Below are 16,272 nucleotides of genomic sequence, written 5' to 3'. Positions count from 1 at the left end.
AGCTAACCCCTAAGCTAGTGGCTTTTACTGTGCTAGTTGGATGTTGTAAATTTAAGCAGATGATGCTTGGTATTAATTTTGCTCCTGGGATATTTCAGAGAGTAATTGCACATATCTCTGAGGGATTACAAGGTGCTGAAGTTATAATGGATGGACTTCAAATTTAAACTAGATGCCTTTAGGAACAGAAGGAAAGGTTTAGGCTGGTTTTACAGACAGCAAGAATGCTGAATATAAAATGCCAAAAGCCTCACCTAAAAGAATTTGCTGATTATGGGCAGCTACAAATTAAATAATAATAAAACTCCACATGGCTGGGATCCCTATTCCACTCAACAAAGCAGAGCTGTAAGGAAACAATAGATGCCTTCATCGAATTTCATTCCACAGCTATTTACAGTTAACAAACAATGGAAAGGTTTGCCAGAGAAAGAGCCTTACCTGATCCTGGAGCAGTAAAAACGCCCTCCTGCTGCTAAACCACCAGTTCAAATACCATGTGCAAGACCTTAGGCTGGGTCTTTGCTCCCCATCAGCAGATGGCAATGTCACAGCCTGGACCTGCAGAAGTGTCTTTGGAAGTTCCAGGCAATACCAAGCAGATGGAGGTTGTATTGTCCTCAAGGATGTCATGAATCACCAGAAGCATGCCTGGAGTGATGGCCACCTATAGGAACTGCCTCCTCTGGCACAGAACACTGAACAGGCACTTAATCCATCTCTGAGGGGAGACTGGAATGGGAGACTGTCACAGCTGATACATCTCTGTCCCCTGAGCTGACCCTGTGGCTGCACAACTATCTCCCCCAGAAACCATTCCAGGATGACTGGATCTACCTGGGATGCTTTAGATGCAGCTCTGCAACCTCCTCATGTCCTTTCACAGGCTCAGTGCCTCAGGGGGCACCTTGGCTACAGCAGTTGAGCCCCCAGGGTGGCACAGGGCCTCTGGATGCTTGGCATGGTGGCAGGACGGTGACTCCCAAGGCTGGCACTGCCAGCTGCCCTCAGCAGTGTCTGCCCAGCCATGGGATGTGGATCCAGTGCTGATTTCCATCCCATTGCTTGTGGGAGCAATTCCCACTGCAGATGCAGCCCCTGCAAATACTCCACAGCCTGGCAGGAACGTGGTTTGGCCACCACACTGCCCATCCCCAGCTCTGTTTCTAAATCCCCTGGTGTGGTGACACTGGAGAGGAGCAGGGACCTGCCCCAGGGCCGTGCATCTCCTGCCAAAGCACTGAGTCTCCTTCTCCTGGCAACAAGCCCAGCCACAGCAGGGAAATTAATGCAGGAATGGCTTGTTCTCGAGTAGGATAAAGGGTCCTGGAATTGCTTTTTTTGGGGTGTAAGGAGGGAGTTTTATGAGCTCTATTTTCTGCTTCTAATAATGATACTGGATCTAAACAGTTCCACGCCTTGGAGTCCACGACAGATGGGGAGTTCACATCTACAAGGATGAAAATGCTCATCCTGCCAAGCCTTTGATTCTCATCGTATCCTTCCTACCCTACAAACAGGCGGACATCACATTTCTAGCATAAAAATATCCTCCTCTCCAGCTAACCACCTCCAGATTCCCTTCCTGAGCCTGTTCTGAGCCTGGTGATTAGACATTTCTGTATACATAAACATTCAGATCATCTCCCCAAGGTTCTTCCTGTCTCACAAGCAAATCCTGAGACCAGCAGCTATTTGCAGCTCCTTGAAAATACAAATGCACTCCTTCCAAGTTGACTGCTGTGGCTGGGGCTCTCCATGCACCTCCCCAGGGCTCCTGGCTGCACCCTCCCATCACAGGACGCTGAAATGCCCATCACCTCCTTCTCTGGAGACCAAACTGCTCCAAACACCCCGTGCATGGCTGCTGCTGATGGTGCCAAGACTGGGAAACGTTTTGGGCTGGGATGCAGCAAGGGAGTGCCTGGGCATAGGCACACTTGCAGAGGGAGGCTGCAGAACCACTCCAAAACCCACACAAAGCAGTGGAGGAATGAACAACAGACGCACACGCGCGTGCAAACTGCTTTCTCTTTGATGGAGGACTGTAGAAACATTACCTTCCCCTGGGGCTTTGCAGTGAAATAACCTGATTATTCATGAACCAGCCAGAATCATCAATCCCTCATTTATCATTTTCAACATAAATAACAAGGGCAAGAGAGGAACACACCAGCAATAAACTAGCTATAGATGTAGTGTTGAAATCTGCCCATATCCTTTAAATATGCCCCACTCACTGATAACAAACAGGGATCCAGCCGACTCCTCACCCTATTCCTGAGCGTTGGATTACAAAGGACACAAGCCAACACTCAGCTTTATGCGAGTGAAAGTCTATTTGGCGCTTGCGTGGGCGGGCAGCTAGGAAATGGCAGCAAATTTTTAAAAAAACCCACATTTGTCTTGCTGACAAATGCCTCCAGGAAATAAAAGCCTTTGTATTCTTCTTTGACCTCTTCCACTCGCAGATGGGTTTTGCTGTGCTTCCAACAGTGATTTTTTTTAGCGCCTGCACTTCCAGGATATTCATTTTATCTGCTGACGAGCTGGGCTCGGAGAGGCAACAATGCACATCACATTATGGGCCTGTTGTGGCCAAGCAGGATGGCCTTGAAGGGGCAGAGCTGGGGTTTTAACTTCAAGTCCAGCTGCTAATGAGTCTTTTTGGGATGGCAGCATCTCTTGGAGCATCCTTGGCTGGTTGAGCACCAGCTTTACCCTGAGATACACATTGACCCAGAGGAGAGGGCACCCAGAGCCACGCAGGTCCCTCAGTATCTGGGAGAGGAGTTGAGCATCCTTCCAGCTCTAGTCTGAGCCTGTTTTCCCGGTGGACTGAAGGTGGAGTGGAGCAGGGAATGGGGGAGCAGCCTTTGAGGCTCAGGGTGCTTTGCTAAGCAGAGCTGTGCTCTGCCTCCAGGTCTGCCCTGAACTCTGCAGATGGGAACCTTTCCGAGACCCCCGGGACTTGTTCTGGCAGCGCCAGCCCCGCGTGTGAGCCCAGCCCTGGCTGAGGCTCTGCTAATGAGCCACGTGTTCCGACGGCCTCCAGGCTTGGCACTGGCTGCAGGGACCCTCTGGAGCCCAGCTCAGCACTTTCTGGGAAGGTTTCCTTTGCCCTCCCCCTGCCACTCACTTCACTCCTCCAAGGGTCTCTCCCCTATGTGCACTCCAAAAGAAGTGGGGAGGGAAATCACAGTGTGTTTAAACACTGCCTAATGGTGAAAAATAACATCTGGAGAACAGCCTTGCCCTTCACAGAGTCCTCCACCTCCACATCTCCCAACAGGAGAGGGAGAACAGATCCAGGAGGAACCGATCAGCTCAGCACCGGGACCATCTCTCCCTGTGGGTGCCTTGGCTTGGGGACAGCAGCCACTGACCAGGGGACAGCAGGGACCCAAGAGCCCTGCAGAAGTGGGTAGCTGGCTAAAGCCATGCTCACTGCTGACAGATTTTAGAGAATAAGGGAAGCTCTGCAAGGGGTGACTCCTTGCCCATGCCTGTTCCTCCTGTGCTGGCCCATCTCCCCCATTCCCCCAGGAAATGGGCACGGGAGAAACCTGCTTCATTCAAGCCTGTTTCCACAGAGCTTCTTCCAGCCAACATTAACACACTCTGCTTTACTTCCCAGCACGGCCTGGGGAAGAAAGTAACATCTGAACCTAATAAAAAGGCTGCCCTCCCCCTCAAAGAGACCCAAGAGCAACCTCTGCTATTTGGTTTCCAACCTCTGCTATTTGGTTTCTCCTTCACCAGTGGATGGAGGAAGCAGCTCCAGCTCAGGGGTTCTGACTGGCCTGAAGGGAAGCAGGATGTTCTGGCAGCCCATGGAGACTGGTAATTTAAAAATTAGTCCAGTGGGCTGGAGTTAGATGGGTTTGAGTGCTAAGGAGCCAGTTGTGATTTCTCACTGGGGTAGAGAGCTGGGGTATAAGGACTTGCTCTTCCCTTGAACAGAATGGTGCTCTTTTTCAGTTCCAAAACCATGAAAGCTGGAGATGGCTCTAAGCCAAAGCCCAGGATTAACATCCCCATGGGGGAAAGCTCTGCTTTGGTCCAACTGGAATGCAGATCCAGACCTGGCACCCATCTTCAGGCGCACACTGACCAGGTTCCTCATGTCTGACCTCTGGCAGCTGCTTCGCTTTCTGGAAAGGGCTCAGGATGAAACAGCAGCAGAAAATATCCCTGGGTCTTGGGCAGAGCTGGATCAGGATTTCACAGCTGAAGTCTGGACTTTTGCAAACAAACACCTGAGTCAGTGGAGTCCAAAGCTCTTCAGAATTCCTGTTTCACTGGAGCTGATTGGGGCCCATCAGGCTGCACCTGCTGACAGCTGCGCAGAGCAGTTCGAGGAACATGTTCAATTAGGATGGAGTGTCTTCGACAGCAGCCTCCTGGATGGTGCTGCTTGCTTATTTGCTCTTCATGAAGCTTTCCCTTCCTCCTGTGCCATTGGAGGCGGGAGAGGAGCCCCCAGAAGCTCCTGGCACTGCCCCTCTCCCACAGGCACCACATTTTCCACAAATCCTGACCTGCAGCCTTATGGAACAACTGCCTGTAGGTGAGAGCTCAGAACAACCTCCCCAGGGCTCCTGCTGGCTCCATGGGTTTCCTCAGCAGCTGCTCAGGAGCACTGGGGCTGCCATGGCAATTAATAATGACTAATCTAGATGCACCATCGTTAGCATGGCCAGTGTGGTCAGCACCTCCTCTGCCCTGACTTACCTCAGCAAATACTGCAACAGTTTTCTCCAAGCTGAACATGCATTTAGTCATCAAAGAGATTGCAAATGACTAATAAATATGAAAAGAAGTTGGGGAGCAGCAAAAATTTCTGGACCAAGATCAGTCTTTACTGGCAACTGCTGCTTTTCCTAAGCAAAAGTACCCTGCAGAGTTTAAAACAGCATCCGACTTCAAAGCAGACAGCTCTCCAGATGGAGCTTACCACCCCTGCAACACCCTGTGCTTCGTCAGGTTCCTTGCACTTCCAGAGGGACACTGGGATTATTTCCAAACGAGGGAAACACAGCGGCCTCCTCGAGCGATGCGTGACCGCTGCACTCCCCACGATGCTGGTGGTGGAACTGATCCCTGGGCTGGCCTCCCGAGCACCACGGGCAGCCCTTTCTGCCTGGACTCCTTTTACAAGGGCCAGCAAGAGGAAAGGCTCACCTGTCAGCTGTGTGTGCAGCTGGGATGAATGCAGTCCCTCCTGGGTGGGATCCAGACACCCTCCTGCACCAGAAAGCAGGACCCAAAAAGTGCTGTGTTTGCAGGACAAGGATTTCACCTTTCAACTCTGTTTCGGCAGATTTCCACTTCAGGGCATGCAGGCAGATGCTGTGAATTTCACAGGGGTGGCTTTGGTCACCCTGGTGCCACCAGGGGAAGGGACCTGCAGCCCAGCAGGGTCTGGCAATGTCCCATACACTGGTGGCTGCCCAGGCTTCACCTCCACAGGCCCCCCTGCTTCTCTGTTAGGGGATTTCTCCACAGCTGGAGAACTCTACATCCTTAGATTTCATTTCAGGAGTATTTCTGCAAAGCTGGCTGGTCACTGAGCACTTGCCCTTCAGTAACGCCAACACCAATCCCAGATCACTCCAGATACAACTGCTCCAGCCTCCTGTTGGTGGCCAGTGATTTATTACCACTCCACTGCCTGGAGTCCTGACAAATCCTTTTTGGTAATTGCAGGAGGCCAAAAAATGAGAGGATAAATAAACCCGACAATTAACTCAGCTGTTACTCACACATGCACAGAGCACCACTCATTCCCAAGTCCCTTATGAACCCAATTCTCCCCAGATGGCACAAAAACCAGGCAGAGCTCAGCCAGCCTGGACACCTCTGCCCAACACCCTGCAGGGTCCCAGGGCTGATAAGAGCCAGGCATCCCACCAAAAGCTGCTCCATTTTCCTTCCAAGTTACTGGCCAGCCTAGCCTGTCTCATCTCCTGCCAAGAGCAGCTCTTTAGCCTGCATCATTATCGCAGAGCATATATAATTTCATGGCAAATCACAAGAACTGATGAATGGCTATTTGGATTGCAATTGTCAGGAGAGTATAAAATGCTTCCTGCTGTACAGAGCCCAGGAACAGCCTCTGGCCAAAGGCTCTGCTGGGGCTGGTGTGGGAAGCCTGTGGGCCACCATCATGGGAGGACACAGGGCTGGGTGCTGCCAGCACAGAGGTGTGTGGTATTCTGGTGTGATTTGTACTCTTTGTAAAAAAAGAATCTTGCCCTGCTCATCGCTGGGTACCCCAGGGGCATCGTGCTGGTGCCCAATGCAGTGTCCTGGGGTGCACAACAAGGACAGCCTCCACCTTGTGCCCTTTTCTCCCTGTTCATCACTCAATCTGGCCTAGCTACAAAGAAAAGTAAAATCAAAAAAACTTCTTAATTCTTTCCAAAAGAAAAAAATACTCTCTAATCCCAACCAAACACCCATTCATCACCAGAAGGTCACAATGCTCCTTGCACTTTCTGTCTGTCCAGGGCAAAGGTAGTATCAGGGACATCTTTTGTCTTCCCTTTCCCCTCAAAAACTCCTGTCTGCCACTTAAAATACAAGTGAGTTTGGATTGCTGACATCTTTATATTGCTGGTTTTCAGAGCCATCTGCTTTTGTCTCATTTCATTTTCATCTCTTTATGTAAGAGCTTTGCAAGTAGACCTAAAGTTTGCCATCATTAAATTCTAAGTGCTGACCTTGAATTTAGAGTTTTCCCACCTTCTCTTTCTTCAGCATCAGTGTGAATTATTGACCAGGGAGATGGGCTGTCAGCCCTTGTCAGCATTTAAATCCTGATGTGAGAGGTTGAACAGCCTGGCTCCTGTTTGTACTGGTTATTAACTTACTCTAATTGCCTTCAGAGTAGCAAAAGCCTTTCCACAAAGGTTTTTCAGCAAAATCACTGGTCTCAAGAGACCTTTAGGCTGATTTTTAAGAGCCAGCAGGATCTGCCCGGTGCATCACCATGGCAGCTGGAGGAGCACAGAGACAGGAGGAGGCAGATTTGGTCAGTACATACCTGGAGGGATTTCAGAGGGTGTCTCAGCAATCTGGATGATCCAGGGTGAGTCTCAGCAGCATGGAGAAGGAAACCTTTTGGATATCCCCTGGCAGTGCTGGCTCAAGGCAGTGATGCACCCCAGCTGAAATGCTCATTGCTGTGCTCAGGAGAACATCATTTGTGTAAAATCCATTCCTGAGCCCCAGGAAATGCAGCAGAAGGCTCTCAAATCACCTAACAGCCACTCAATGGACTGAATTCCACACAGTCATCAATTAGTCCTCATGCACAGCCAACCCTCTCAGCTCAGTGACCCCCCACTCATCGCTCCCCACCTCAATCCCACCCTCCAGCAGAGGGAAGTGCTCCCCAGCCTATGGCAACAGGGTGGGGGGAGGACTTGGGGACTCCCAGCTGAAGTTAATCCCACAGGACAGGTGTCAGAGGTAAAGCAATTTAGACCCACAAGTAGATCCCAGGGCTTCTTAATTAGGTAGCCACTTATTAACCTCCCCCAAAATTTCTTACAGCCCTGGGTCAATGAGACAGAGGTTTAGGGGTGCTCACTGCGCCCTCACACATGGAAAAACACCTGCTGCCACCACCCCTTTGTCCCCTCAGCCCCCTTCACCTTGGACACCCCATCAGTGCCAGCACAGGGACCCCTTAACCCCCCCATGGCCTTGCCTGCAGCCACCTCAGCTGCCCCCTGAGCAGCTCCTCCTGCCCAGCCTCACACACACCCACAGGCAGGAGCTGCTTTCTGCTGCCAAAGAAGTTTTGGGTTGGGTTGGGTTGGTTTGTTTGCTTTTTTTTATTATTTAACCAGCACGGCAGTGGTCGCCCACTGTCCCCCACCGCTCGCCGGTGGGCACGCCGAGCACAGTAACAGTGAACAAACCCGTCACCTTTAGCAGAACCCCCTCCCCTCTGGAGCAAAGCTGTGGAATTATTTACACCTGGTGGTCTCTGCACAGCCCCGGCTGTCGTACAAGTCCCTCCACAGCAGCTGTGCACAGGCTGGGTACACACACAGAGATTTTCCCCTCCCGATACAGTTCAAGACACAAATTGTCCAGTGATTTGTTTGCGTTTGTACAAGTTACAAAGTTGGTAAATGTCAAGTTTAAACTCGGGGTTTTGGAATAGTTTAACGGGAGCTGCTCCTGGATTGCACAACCACAACCAACAGCACAAGGAGGTGCTGTCAGACCCTGCCGTGAGATTTTGGGGTGCTTGGGGATGCCTCGGTGGGGTGAACGAGGGCCAGAGGGGGAAGCACCACAACCTACAGGAGCAGCAGCTCCTCCTTTCCCAAAGCCACACTCCCCTGGCTCCACGTCTGAGCAGGTAAAGCGGGGCCATCCCCCTGCAGCCCCCCAGCTCTGGGATGGGATCCCCACCAAGCTGCTCTGGCCTCCTGCCCGCACTGATTTGGCACAGATTAATTAACCGGCAGCAGGAGGATGCTCTGCTCCTGCACCACAGCAAGGGGGCTCAGAGCTCGCCAGCAGGAGCTGCTGCTGCTCTAGTTCTCTCTGCAGAGCCCCTCCATCCCTGTCCCTGCTGCTGGCAGCGACAGGAGGGGCTGGGTGGGGATGGGGACACCCAGCAATGGAGACACAGCAAGACAGAGAGTGCCAAAACCAAGCGGTGCTGTGGCCAAGTGTGGGGCTAAGCTCTCAACAAGGGGGGCTCCACCAAAAGCAGGATCCCACTGGAGCAAAACGCACCTGTCCTGGCCTCAGCTGGTCTCCTGCATCCCTGGGCTGCTCCCCCAGCCTTGGGCAGGCGGGATGGGGACACCTGGCACAGCCAGGGCCTGAGCTCCTGCACAGAGTTGGGAACATCAGCAATGTTTCATGTTCCCCCGTTCAGGAACAACGCCAAAGGATCCCACTGAGCAGGGGGTGATGCTGCTGGAGCCCTGCAGCATCTCGGTGTCACCAGTGTCACCCCAGCACCTCCCAGCCCACAGCACGGTCCCCTCCTGCACACTGCCCTGCCCAGCAGCTGGTGGGCAACATCTGCCCAACCATCCAGCAGCACTGAGCCACAAACCACCCCACGAGGGCCCAAACAACCTCACCAACACCTCACAGCTCTTGTGCCACGCTCACAGCCTCAGGCACTGCTGTGCTTTGGGCCCCTGGCCAGCCCCAGCCCCTCACCTTGCACACATGGAAAGCAGTGGAAGTGAGAGCAGAGGAGAAACTCGGCTCCAGGACTGGCACTCAGGGGTGGGCCAGGCTCTTCTCTGTCCATGCCAGGGCTCTGGGTGCTGCCCATGGCTCACTGTGACCCAACCCTGCCCAGCTGGCACAGACAGGGCAGCCCTGCAGCTCCGGCCGGAGCCCGCAGCCCTTCCCGATGTCCCAACCCTTGGCTGCAGGGCTGGCACGGGGTGCCACTGGTGAGAGACCCCAGTGCCACCTCAGTGCCTCCATCCCTGGTGCTGGGGACAGCAGCAGCTCCACCGCCCTTCTCCCGCCCCGCTGGCCACGTCTCGGCCCTCGCTGGGTCACGGGCAGGCTCTGTGGTGCTGCTCTGCCAGCTCTGCAGCCACCGTCCAGCAGTGCCAGTGCCTTCCTGGACATGTGGAGACACCAAGCAGCACACAGTATTGCTACTGTGCCAAGTGGGAACTTTATTCTTTGTTCTGCTCGGGGATTTTTGCGCTATTTTTTCCGAATCAGCTAAGGAGGCAGCTTTGAAGATGGGTCAGATTTGGATCATTCTTTTTTTTTTTTTTTTTTTTTCCCAGCAAAATCTGCAACATTTTAATAGCGTTTTGCCCAGACATCAGCTCTGTGAGTTTGTACAGCTCAGAGCCACGGAGACACCAGCAGCAATAACCTGGGAACGCAAAGACTTTCCACATCGCTTGTGCATTGTCTCGGATTTTTTTCTTAAAAAAAAAAAACCAAAAAAAAAAAAGCACAACAGAAAAGACACAAACATCGATGAACATTTAAAAACCTGTACATTGTAAAAAAAAAACCAAAACAAAAAAATAAAACCCAACAGGAAAAAAAAAAATCCAAAAAAAACAAACCCCAAACAAACAACAAACACCATCATTCTCTTGCTTTGAAATCAGAATCAACCTGGGAACGTTGCAGGGGGAAAAGAAAGATCCGTGGGGAAGGTGACGGCGCCTGAGCCCGTGGGGCTGCTGGAGGCTGTGGGGCTGGGCCGGGCTGGGGCTCCTCTAGCGTATAGAATGCAAAGCATTTAATACATTTTATTTTTTTTTTTCTTTTTTTTTCTTTTTTTTCTTTTTTTTTGCCATTTGTTTTCCCCCCAGAGCGAGAAAGCAGAAGTGAATGAAAAAAAGTCTAATATTTTTGTTCTTTAACCATGTAACTGCAGATATGAGCCAACATCATGGAATGAAAAAAATAATGTAAAGTAGAGCATTCGTGTGTATCACAAAAATACAATAAAAACTTTTTTTTAACTTTTTTTCCTTTTTTTTTTTTTTTTTTTTAAGTTTCCTGTGAACTCCCTGCCACGCTGGCCTCCTGCCCACTCTGCCCCTGCCCTGGCCAGCTTGGAGGGCTCTGGAGAATCAACGTCTACAACCAGCAAAGGTGTGTGTAACGGGGGGCCCTGCAACCATGGCAAGATTTTTGTTTGGTTTTTTTGTTTTTTTTTAAACTAAGTACATACATTCTCCTGACTCCCAGATAACTTTGATGGATCACTGTTACCTTCTTTTTTTTTTTTTTTTTTTCAAACCCTTCCATACAATGGACAAATGCATCAAAGCCTGCACGTAAGAACAGAACCTCTTTTACAGCATGTAATACTGTGTTTTGTTTAAGTCCTTCCTTGCGTAAAATATTGACATAATTCACTGAAGGTATCAAAAATATACCCTGTAGACCAATACAATTTACAATTGCCTTTTCTCACCATTCAGAAAACAATGCACTTAAAGCAACCGAGCCCCTCGGTGGGCAGCGCGTGAGCCAGCCCGGGGACGTCCCTGCCCGCTCCGAGTGACCCGGGATTGCTTCCATCCAAGGGACCAGGATTTTTTGTGGGGTTTTTTTGTTTTTTTTTAAGAAACAGCTTTTCACTCCCTCCCCTTCCCTCTCCTCCCAGCCACGTTTGAAGCGTGTCGTCGCGGGGCTGATACGTCTTGTGACACGGGAATGCCGGGCACCGAGCCCTCGGATCAGCCAGGGAACCGACCCGGGGCGTTCCGTCCTGTTTCACTTCCCAACCGTTTTTTTGTGGTTTTGTTGGTTTTTTTTTTGTATTTTTTTTTTTTTTTTCTCTTTAATCTTTTCTTTAACCCGCTCAAGGTTTTGCAATTCTGAGGCACATCCCCATGGCCGGGTCCGGGGGAGCATCCCACCGCTCGCTGCCGGCAGAGCGGAGTGTCCGAGCGGCCCCGGGACGGACACACGGCCGCTCACGGTCCCTCTGGAGCACGGGGCTCACCGCCCAGCACGGCTGCCAAGATCGAAGATGGGTTCCTTGGGTTTTGTCTCGTTAAGGCTTTTTCTTTTCTTTATCAGACCGAAGAGGATGCAGAAATTTCCAGATGTTGAGAAAGAAAAAAAAAAAAAATAACCCGAACAAAATTTAAAAGAAAAAAAACAAACGAATCAACCCCAAACCCATCATCCCCACCAAACTGGCTGGTTGGGAGGGAAGGGGGGAAAAAAAAAAAATAAGGAAAAGGGAAAAATGAAATAGCTCTGCTCCTGCATCTTCGCTCCTGAGAGCCGGCGGGGCCGGGGTGGTGGGCGCTCGCCCCGGGTGTCCCGCTCGCTTCCCCATGCCCCGGGTTTGGTCGCCGTCTCCCTGCCCCTGGCTCCTCTCATTCACTGTCCGAAAGGGTTTCGTACTGGGAGCAGAGCAGGGGCTTGGGCTCCTCGTCCCAGGCGTGGTGCTGGCTGCCGGGGGTGCCCTGCGGCAGCGGGGTGCTGGGGGCTGCCGTCACCACCCCGCTGGGGAGCCGCATGGTGAGCGGGTTGTAGGGGAACGGCGTCGAACCTGCGCGGGATGAGGAGGCAGAGTCAGCACCGTGCCTGTTCCCCCACTCCCCCTGCCAGGGGGGCACTTGGGGACATGGAGCCCTACCTGCAGACGATGGCCTGTCCTCCCAGACGCGGTTGGTGAGGGGAGTCCTGCGGTTGCAGTCCCCCTCCGAGTGCACCGAGGAGACGGAGGGCGGCCGCTCGCCCGCCGACAGACCGGGCGCCGGGGACTTGGCCTTGCGGCTGTTGGGTCTGGCAGCGATCTTTGGCTTCCCCCCTCCTCCTGCAAAGAGAGGCACCCACTCGTCACCCGGCTCGTGGTGACAGGACTCGGGGATGGGGAGGAGGTGAGGGGCGCTTCCCTTTGAGGAGCTTTGCAATAAACGGCCCGTGGCAGGAGCAAAGCTCGCCCTGGCCATGGGGTGGGTGGGACGCAGCGGCTGGAGGAGGGTTCTGCCCACCCCAGGCTGCTCCACTTTGTGGGTTGATGCCACCAAATGTCCCGTGGAGGGACCTGAGGCCGCAGAGGCCGTGTGGCTTTGGCCACTTCCCTGCAGGATCTGCTCCTGAGCCAGCTCGTGGCTCAGCCCATCAGCTCCCTGTGCCGCCCCACATGCACGGGCAGCTGGCAGCGACCCCCAGCAGCCACACTCCCCCTGCTCACGGTCTACAGGGCCAGGATGGTCTTTCAGCCCTCCTTATAACAGAATCCCTGGGGATGTTTAGCCAGTTTTTAAAAGGTCTGAAGCCAGAAGGGCCTCTCTGTTGGGCAGCTGAGCCCGGATAAACCAGGGGGAGCTCCCCAAGGGGGAGGGATGGATGGGCTCTGCATCCCACCCTGCCTGCCCAGCAGCAGGCAGCCTCCACAGGCATGGGGAGGCATGGCTGGAAGAAGCTGCTGGTTTCATGCAGGAGCCAGAAAAGCTTTTCTGCAAAAAGCTTTAGAGTGCCTGGTGTTAGGTGACCTGGAGGGGTGTGAGCTGACCTGGAGGAAGGTGCATGTGTGCACCCAGGATCTACTCCTGAGCCAGGGGCTCTGTGCCTGGATTCCCGAGGGTGATCCCTGGCTCTGTGCAGGGCACTTGCATGAGGCACTCTGCTCTTGTGTGGGGGGGTCAAATGCTTCTCCCATCCATTCCTGGTCCCCTTCCTCCCTCCCTTTCTTAACTGGGGATTTGTGCAACCACCCTCTCATCTCTGCGCAAGTCTCCCCAAAGCTGAGGAGACCCTGCCATGAGCCTCTACAAGCCCCAGCAGGGCCCATGGGGCAGCTTACCCTATCATCCCCCAGGCACCACTTTTAGCTCCTTTACAATCTCTCTCTCGCTCCAGGTGCTCCCAGATCCCATCTCCCCAGGCTGGATTCTGCCTGGACACCCCTAGAGACTGGAGTGGGGAGGGAAATGCCACCCTGTCCTGTGTCCTCCACACCAGCCCTTCTCAGCACCTTCCCCTGTTTTGGCAGCAGCGATCCCACTGGGGGTTTACAGACGGTTGGGGCTAGCTATTTAAGTCTATGCCTTTGATTTTTTGGGTGAGGGGGTTTTCCACCCCCATAAACTTCTCCATTGTGTAAAAAAAATATAGGAAAAGGAGATATTAAAAACCAACAAATAAGGAAAGGAGCAAGTCAGTGGTTTAGAGAAAGCAACAGCACCTTTGGAGACTATTAAATTAACATCAAACAGGATTAATCAGCAGATCCACAAAGCTCAAAGCTGGGGGAGGGAGGGGAGAAAAGAAAACCAAAATGAACAAAAATGGGGAGGGGAGGAATAAATCCCCCTGTAAATGGGGAGCTAAAAGGGCTGAAAATTAATAACACAGAGAGAGTGAAGGTGGAGAGGGCTGCAGACCTGGCAAGGAGCGCACGTCCTCGTTTCGTCCATCAGCAGGAGTTATGGGCATAGCAGCGGGCAGGCTTGCACTGGCATTCAGAGAGTTAAAAGCATTGGCACTGAGAGGTGAGCGCTCTTCCCACTGCTCGTCATATTTACCCATTAGGGCTTTCCTAATTATTGCCTCCAACCCCATGTTGGTACTGGAATTCTCTTGGACCGACTGGCTCCTACAACTGATTAGCCCTGGGAGATACGGGAGAGGGAGGAGAGAGGGGACGGGAGATGGGGGGGAGCCAAATGAGAAGAAAGATGGGGGGGATGGGGAAAGGGGGAGAAAGGAGACAAGGGAGAAGGGAAGAAACAAACAGTCAGCACATTCTCGCAAAGCAACAAACTTTGTCATCTTGTTCTTTAAAGCGCTGCGATGCACCCGTCCTCCTCCTCCTCCCGCTCCATCCCGCCCCGGGGCTCGGCGGGGGGACGGATGGGACTCGCTCTGGGATCTGGGTTTTGGGAAGGTTCCCCGGGGCCAGGGGCTGGGGACAAGGGTTTGTCACTGAGCCCCAGGGAGCATCTCCAAGGAACAGGGGCTGTGCTCCCAAGCCAGCCAGGCTCAGCATGGGGGCAGGAGGAAAGTCCTTTGGATGTGGGGTTCATATGCACACAGAGCAAAAGTCAGTGTGCCAGGAATTTGGAAGCCGGGGCCGTTTCCCATAAAGGAAATCAGGGAATGAAGAAGGAGTACCCCACAAGAACACTTGATGATAAAGACATGCCTGGATTTGGCCCTGGGGTGACAGGATGCAGGCAGCCCCCAGAGCTGGGGGGTTGGGCTACATCGGGAGAGGGGAGCGTCCTGCTGTCCCTCCGTCCTGCTGTCCCTCCTCGCGCTCTCTGCAAGCCCCCTGCCCGCTGCCCCCGCCCCCCTTTGTCCCCAGGCCGGGTTCCCACGGGGCCCAGCGCCCCCGGGCTGAGCCGAGGCTGCGGGACAGGATGCAGAGGCAAAGTGTCCGCGTGGTTGTGAGTCTCAAGCCATGCAGTTATGGAGCAGCACCGCACAGGGACCAGAGGCTCAGCCACGCCACCGTCATTCCCAGGGTGGCAGGTACAGGGAACAAGCAAGGGCAAAATACAGACATGAAACTGCCAGACCCCCCCCAGCTGAGCCCATCCTGGGGTGTTCCTTCTGGGATCCCTGCCCCTCTGCATGGAAAGGGATGGACCCCAGGTTCCCGTAAACCTGGCTTGAACATTTGTCTTGCTGTAAAAACAGGCAGGGTCTTTGCTGGTCCCCTCTAGCCAAAACTCACCCTCAAATCTTGTTTGCCAGGGCCCCTCAGGTCCTACCTGACTGCACCTGCTCACCCCAGAAGCTGATGCCAGCTCACTTCTTCTCCCAAACTCATTTCCACTGGCAAGCAGTCCTATGCCACCGCCCTCCCATGGCACCAAACCCCTTCCCACACGTCTCCTGCCCTTGGCTGTGGGAAACCTGCTGTTCTCCTACTTAAAACTAACAACCTGAAGGCATTCCTGCTGTAGGAGAGCATTAATCCTTAATCAATTAATTAGCAATTAGTATTCCTCAGTGGGGATTCACTCTATACGTGAGCCCACCCGGACATGTTGCAGGAGGCAACATCGAGCCAGCTTCCTGCTGTCATTCACCCTTGGGCTGGTCGTGGGCCTCCTCCAGCTCCCAGGAAACACCTCCTCCTGCCCCAGCACCCCTCATCTCCCTTTTGGTCCTCAACATTGCTACTTTGCCCAGCACAGGGTGCTGATCTTGCCCCAGTTTGCTTTTGCAACTGGCTCCTGCATCCTGCCCAGCCCACAGTGACAGACACCCCACTGCCCACCCTCTCACTCCACCACTGCCCTCCCACCCACCCACAGCTGACCAAAAGGTCCCACCAAGAGCAGGGTGCTCTCTCCAGGTGTGAGGTCCATCTTGCTAAGATGGTTTAACCCTCTGATGGCATTCAACAGAATTTAACAGAAATCTGGCATCAGATGGTCAACCCTTGCTTGACCTTTAACCTCTTCTCAAACTCTGCCAGGCTTCCCAAGGAATTACACTGCCCTTTCTCCAACCCAACAGCAGGGAGTTACTGTGTGTCCTGAGGCTTCTGCCTCCCAGAAACTGTTACACTCGGCTTTAAGGGAAAACAGAACAAAGAAGATGCTTAAATCTAGTGAGCTTCCTGCTCTCCATAGCCGTAAGCCCTGTGGGAAAGGAGGTACAGGTACGTGGGGAGTTACCTGCTCCGGTAATCGCTGGCATGTTGAAAATCTCTGTCCCAGGCTGCCCCACATCTGGAGAAAAACAAAGAAGCTCTTCAGTACAGAGAGCAGCATGTGCAGGTTAGTGACTGGGAGGACCTGCCATGGCAGCCATGACAAGACT

At 53.0% G+C, this 16,272-nt stretch overlaps 1 protein-coding gene and 1 long non-coding RNA gene across 24 annotated transcripts in view; both read right to left on the bottom strand.

Annotated features, from left to right (window-relative positions):
- Nucleotides 1-731: 731 nt before the first annotated feature.
- LOC147649875 (uncharacterized) lies at nt 732-7,406 on the bottom strand. Its single transcript, XR_015277609.1, has 3 exons — nt 7,049-7,406; nt 5,185-5,352; nt 732-4,342 (listed from the first exon to the last, which is right to left on the bottom strand). It is a non-coding gene; the product is annotated as an uncharacterized LOC147649875 (long non-coding RNA).
- A 3,403-nt stretch (nt 7,407-10,809) lies between these two features.
- NCOR2 (nuclear receptor corepressor 2) overlaps nt 10,810-16,272 on the bottom strand; it is a 225,541-nt gene continuing 220,078 nt past the window's right edge. For 19 of the 23 annotated variants that reach the window (XM_086855208.1, XM_086855219.1, XM_086855212.1 and 16 more), the window contains 4 exons: nt 16,128-16,181; nt 13,881-14,108; nt 12,128-12,307; nt 10,810-12,040 (listed from right to left, as the gene is read on the bottom strand). In XM_086855208.1, the coding sequence (XP_086711334.1) occupies nt 11,865-12,040; nt 12,128-12,307; nt 13,881-14,108; nt 16,128-16,181 (638 nt within the window). In that variant the 3' untranslated portion in view covers nt 10,810-11,864. The remainder of the gene's footprint in view (nt 12,041-12,127; nt 12,308-13,880; nt 14,109-16,127; nt 16,182-16,272) is intronic. The other 4 variants (XM_086855225.1, XM_086855233.1, XM_086855226.1 and 1 more) reach the window with 2 other exon arrangements.

Source organism: Cyanistes caeruleus, chromosome 18, assembly GCF_971803275.1.
Source record: "Cyanistes caeruleus chromosome 18, bCyaCae1.hap1.1, whole genome shotgun sequence".
NCBI classification, from domain to species: domain Eukaryota; kingdom Metazoa; phylum Chordata; class Aves; order Passeriformes; family Paridae; genus Cyanistes; species Cyanistes caeruleus.
The sequence above is the reverse complement of the archived record's forward strand: the minus strand, read 5'-3'. Positions and strand labels throughout refer to the sequence as shown.